We start from the raw sequence: 5,879 nt of genomic DNA, 5'->3' as shown, positions 1-5,879 counted from the left end.
TTCCTGGTAAAGTTCAAAAAAATGGCAGGCACTGTAGGGAGGCAGTTTCCCATTGAAGACATTGAGTGCCATCTGTAAGGCAACGATGGTAGCAGCATGCTGTGAACAGAAGAAACACTCCCAGTACAGAGTTACTGAATGAAATGTGGGTGTTACAGAGCAACCGTTCAATAACTTACTCATTACATTAGTTATAGTGAGCTATTCAGCTGTGCAGGGCAGGGAGTCCCTGCATGGGGAGAATTCCCTGCCCAGCCTGGAGCTGGCTGGGACCTGCCCCAGATTGGGACAGTTCCTGGCTAGCCCTGGGCTGTGTGGGGAAGTCTGCATGTGCAGCCTGAAAGTGGTTGGGGACTTTCCTGTTTCGGGCAATCCCCAGCCAGCTCTGGGCTGCACATGCAGACTTCCCCATGGAGCCTGGGGCTGGCTGGGATCTGTCCTGATCAGGGGCTGGTCCCAGCCTGGCAGCTTTTTCCCAGCCTCATGCCTGGATTGAGCAATTGAGGCATGGGGCTTGGAAAGAGCTGTGGGGAAGGGATGGGTCCCAGCCCCCTGCCCTGATTCACTGGTGGGGCAGCTAGCTGTGAGACCCCTACAGCTCTTTCCAAGCCCCCTGCCACCAACCAGGGAGCCAGGGCTGGGAGTTCCCTGGTGTTGGGGCACAGGGACATTGTCCCCACCCAGGGTTCACCACCAGAGACTGCCTCAGGAGCAGGCAGGGGACAATCTCCCAGCCTTGTTCTGTCCTGGCCCTGTGATACCTGTCAGCCCCTGGGAGCCTACAGCTTCCCCTGACTGCTGCAGGGGACTGGTGCAGGACCAGAGGGGGTGGGAGCAGACTGCTACCAGGATCATGTTCTGTGTATATGTAGAAAACCTCCATATGCAAGACAGAATCTAGTGTCTTTTAGAAATATTGAATTTAATTTAAAATAAAGAGGAGAAGAAAAAAAAAAATGTTATTTGAAGAGCAACAGACCACCAGTTTGAAGATCAGAGTTGTGCTATTGGATCAATGAAAGAGCCTGGACAAATCTTTTGAGTTGTTTTATTTACCAGTCAAAACAGCTTTAAATGAAATAAACCACTTGGACTAGGAAATAGAATGTCGGATATATGAGCTGCATTTTTCTAAGTAAATAAGTTAAGATAATCATGAAATATTTAAAGCTGGCCAGAAATAACAGCATTGCAACTCTTGTAATCTGCTGCATATGAAGCCAGAGGTCATTTATTGTAGTTAATAACTGCAAAAAATCTACCATGAAAAGGTACTCACGGCAGAATAGATAATCATCTTTCGCTGGTTTGAAGGTTTTCTAGCATCTGAGAGATGTTTCAGAATCGCTTTTAAGAGAATACCTGGGAGGAAATTGGGAAACAAGACAATGATTGCATAGCAAATGCGTATTAGTGGGTTCCTAATACGAAGGAGTGGTAATGTTGTATCCTTATGGCATAACAAGCAGGCTTGGCAGGATTTGTACCTACTTTTTGGAATTTACTGGGGAATGTCACCCACTTTTGTATGAGTAGGGAATTTGATTCTGCTCCCGTGTACACTATTTTTAGGGCTAGGTCACCATCAGACTTCCAGTAATAATAACAACCATAAGCTAGCTCAGGGCTGTTCAACTTTTGAGTGACCTGGGGCTGCAGGACCCCCAGACGTTCCCCTCCCCACAACAAGGCTGCACACGCTCCCTGCCATCATGTTGTGAGGCTTCTGCACTGCACTGCACTGCATGAGTCCCCAGTCCACTGGGAGAGTGTCCTTTCTGTGTTGCAGGAGCTTCTAATTTTTAGTGCAATGAATGAACCATCCTCTGCTGTACCACAGGGGTCCATGATGTGCCATGCCATGCTGCACAAGCCCAACTTCTCTCCTCCCCCACCCTGCCATACAGGCCCCCTGCATGCATGAGAGGCCCTGAGACCTTTGCCCATGGGCTCCTTCAGGCCTGTGGACCACTCTGGGGGCATGTGTAGGCAACAGGAACTAGAGGAGGGAGGAGCAGCCCAGGGACTCTGCTGGCAGCAGCAAGAGAGCAAAGGGGAGAGTGGCACCTGGGCCAGGAGCTTGGAAGCTGCCGTTCAACTGCCCAGGGGCCACGTACAACTCACAGGCCACAAGTTGGAGAGCTCGGAGCTAGCTTATCTGGTTCAAAGCTGCTTCATGTGATCTGAATAGTTCAGAAAGATGTTTATTACTCAGTCTGTCCCTCTCACTCATGTAACTCCATTATTTTCCTGATTTCTTTGTGTGTAAGATAGAGGAGAATCAGGAGCAATACAATCTTGAAAAGCATACAGCTGTTAGTACTTTGCCAATATCACCTCTGGGAAAATGTAAGACAAGCTGTAAATATTAAATCAGTAACAGTGCTAATATCTTAACAGCTATTCCCCACAAAGAGGAATTCCTCTGACTACAGCTAAATGTGCTTGCAAAGTTAAACAGATCTGTTCCTTTCAGCTTATGGCAGAATTTTAATCATGAGTCATGGTCAGGTAAATACAAAGGTTTGAATTTGGTTTTAAGTTTTGTAAGTTTCAAAACTACAAAAAACTTAAAAACAAACAAAACACGGAAAGCAAACAAGTTTGGCATAGCTTAGCCATTCCATGTCTTCATAGTTTATAGCCTGATTGTATATCAGTCATTTAAATGCCATTTGAAGTCCACAGGGCATTTATACACAAAGTTTTTTTGTCTGGCGACTCACTGGAGATCTGCCACTTCAGAGCAGACTCGATTAATTAAGTCTGCTCCGCATGCAAGTTAATGTACAATGCGCTGTGCCACATGCAGTTGTACAAGTGGTGAAAAATGCATCAGTGTGCAGAAAATGGCAGTGCTGCACTTTTGAACTAAAGCATCTCCAGGTGTTTCAGTTCAAAAGCATGCCACCTCAGTTCTCTCAGTGCTGATGTGCATTTTGCTGCTTATACAACTGCAAACGTTGCAGTGCCAGGCACTTTTCAAAGCGCCCAGCGCTGTGGTGCATTTCATGAAGAAGGAAAAGGCAAACTGGTATAAACAACTTAGTTTTCTGAACCTTAAATAATATACAATAAAAACAGAATGATGAATGCTTCTTGGAAACTTCTTATTATTTTCCTTTGGGTATCAGTGCTGGTCTAGTATAAAGACCAGCAAACAACTACTGTATTTTCTTGCACACAATGCTCATCTTTCGCTCAAAATCAGCCCTCCAAAATTGGGATGCATGTCTTAATCCAGGAAGCTGTTTTCTTCACTGGAAAAGAAGCATGCCTGGAGACAGTGTGCCAAGTTCAAACTTGCTGCCACTTGTCTGGTTCAGCAAGCTGAAAGGGCAAAGTCCTTTGTTAACCCTGTCATAGCCATAGGTATTGGCTGAGCACTGTAGTTTATGCCTGAACAGTGAGTGAACTGCTGGTAGTATCTTGATGAGGCTTGTGATGTAGATACAGCACTTTATATAAGTTCTCATAAATTAAGAACTGCTTACAGTCAAGAACTAGCAGTCTTATTACTGTCTTTACAAGGGTCTTGTGTGACACAGAGTAAGTCATCCTAGAAACATAAAATATCCAGGAATTGTGGCATTCCAGAAAAGTGTCCCCCTGGGATACCACACTTCTTAAAACACTGTTTCCAGAAAGAATTGCTTTATGTTAAAGTTGGCCATGACCTCAAAACAATTTATTTCTCCAGTCTGCCTTCTAAAAACAAGATGCATTTTTTATTTGGAGGCATGTTGTATGTGAGAAAACACAGTATATTACTGTTGTGCTTTATTACAATTAATGTACTGTAGGACATAAGTAACTAAAATGTGGCTTGTGACATCAAATTCAGATTGGACTCACTTCAGTAAGTGTTTGAATTTATTCATTTAACTGAATGAATGATGTTTCCTTTACAATGCTAAATGAACATACCTTTGTCACATGCCCCTTCCTCCTTCAGTGCATGTTGATTAAATCCAAATACTTCAGGGGTCACCATACAGAGGTAATCATGATTAAACATGTAACATACTATATAGGCCATCTTTCAAATTTGTAATCTGGCATAAATTTCATTGCTCAGTCTACGAGACAAGGACTGTTGTGGGTGATCTCTCTTATATTAGACGTACTACATGGTTGTAATAGCCTTTGACAAACTTTTGAATGCAATGCATTTGATCTGATAAATAATAAATTGCATTCAAAAGCTTTTTCCAGGGCTATGTCAACCTGTAGTTCATCCAATACAAGATATCACCCACAACAATACTTGCCTCTCACAGTTCCTGCACCATCATAACAACAACATCACTGTAACACTACTGTCCACTGTTCATCTTTTCAACAGTCATGCCCCATTTAGAAATATGTATTTTGCTTACCACCCTGCAGACGTGACTTCTGTCTTTGTTTGTGGATCCCAAATTCTGCCCATAACAGCAATTCTGAGAGCTTTAACAGTTTGTCCCTGACACCTTGAGTGGCCCATTTTGGTAAAGTGTAATTGTTAGCATCCTATAGCAAAGGAAGAAAACAATGATTTTTGTTACCTTTTATGTAACGGGGGGCTACTGGGGCCAATTTCTGCGAGGCCCGCCCACCTGTTCTTGGGCTAACCACCTGCTTTCTTGCCCACCACACCTTGGTCTTAATTAATTAATTAATAGATGTAATTAGACAGGAGGCTGCCCATTTTCTGCCCTGCTGCTAGGGGGCGCTATTTGCAGCTCCATTCCTCCCCTACACAGCAGCCCAAGCCTCGCTGATGACATCATGATGTTCTCATATGCGCCAGTCCCCCATGATGGGGCCCAGAATCCTACTGTAGGACCCCATCTGGGTTCCTCCCTTCAGGCAGACTCTGCCACCGTCATACCAGGCCATATAGCACCCTGCCATTGGTTCCCCTTTGGGTGTGGTCCCCTCACTGGGACCTTCGGCTCACACTAGCCCCAGCCCACCTCCAGGCCAGTCGGGACCCCAGGCTCTTGGGCATCCCTCTCAGTGGGTCTCCTCGCCCTTCTGACCCTCCTGGTCCTGGCCCCCACCTGGGCCAGTCAGGGGAAGCTCTGGCAGGCCCTGATGTATGACCCATACTTTTATCGCAGGGTCCCCCTCTCTGGGTCCTCCTTTACAGATGTGGGGAGCTTGGGTACCTCACACCATGACTGAGGCCTCAGGGGCTCACAGGGGACTCACTCCCCTCCTGGGCAGGAGGTCATGGTGCTATGTCCCGTGTTATCTTTGACCCACACTCTGCCTCCCAATGAGGGAGGACTTATTGGGGTCAGGGCTCAGCTCTCGCTCTCTCTGGCTGAGCCCCCTCTCCTTTCACAGGGGGCCACATTGCCCTCTCTCTGGGGCTTCTGATCACTGCCTCCTCTCACTGTGGTTCCACAGCACTGGCCCCCCTCTCAACTGGGGCTTCTCAGCACAGCACTCTCTCAACTGGGGCTCAGATGTTATATTTGACCCCAACTCTGCCTCCCAGCATTGGAGGACTTACTGGGGTCAGGCCTCAGCTCTCTCACCCTCTGGCTGAGCCCCCCTCTCCCTTCACAGGGCTCCACATCACCCTCTCTCTCAGGCTTCTGATCACTGCCCCCTCTTACTGTGGTTCTACAACACTGGCCCCCCTCACACTGGGGGCTCCACATGCAGTTGTAACACCCCCTTTACTTGGGGTCTCAGGGCTTCCCTTCACAGGTGGGCTCAGGTGGCCATAGCCATGCCTGGCCCCAACTCTCCTCCTTGAGGTCTCAAACCCCTGCAGGGCTCAGGCAGCCTTGGCCACACCTGGCCTCCAACTCTCCTCCTCAGGGTCTCAAACCCCCATAACTACCTTTGGTGTACCACAACCCACCCTAAGGTGAGGGCTAGGG

General features: G+C 47.1%; 1 protein-coding gene across 1 annotated transcript in view; it reads right to left on the bottom strand.

Annotated features, from left to right (window-relative positions):
* Positions 1-5,879, bottom strand: part of LOC109291635 (prostatic acid phosphatase-like) — a 37,359-nt gene that overhangs the window by 12,717 nt on the left and 18,763 nt on the right. Inside the window, exons 7-8 of the mRNA XM_019508709.1 lie at positions 4,380-4,512; positions 1,280-1,362 (exon numbers count right to left, since the gene is read on the bottom strand). Of these exons, the coding sequence (XP_019364254.1) occupies positions 1,280-1,362; positions 4,380-4,512 (216 nt within the window). The remainder of the gene's footprint in view (positions 1-1,279; positions 1,363-4,379; positions 4,513-5,879) is intronic.

Source organism: Gavialis gangeticus, unplaced genomic scaffold, assembly GCF_001723915.1.
Source record: "Gavialis gangeticus isolate Ggan-Ray unplaced genomic scaffold, GavGan_comp1, whole genome shotgun sequence".
Taxonomy (NCBI): Eukaryota; Metazoa; Chordata; order Crocodylia; family Gavialidae; genus Gavialis; species Gavialis gangeticus.
Note: the sequence above shows the minus strand (reverse complement) of the source record. Positions and strands in the feature narration are given on the sequence as shown.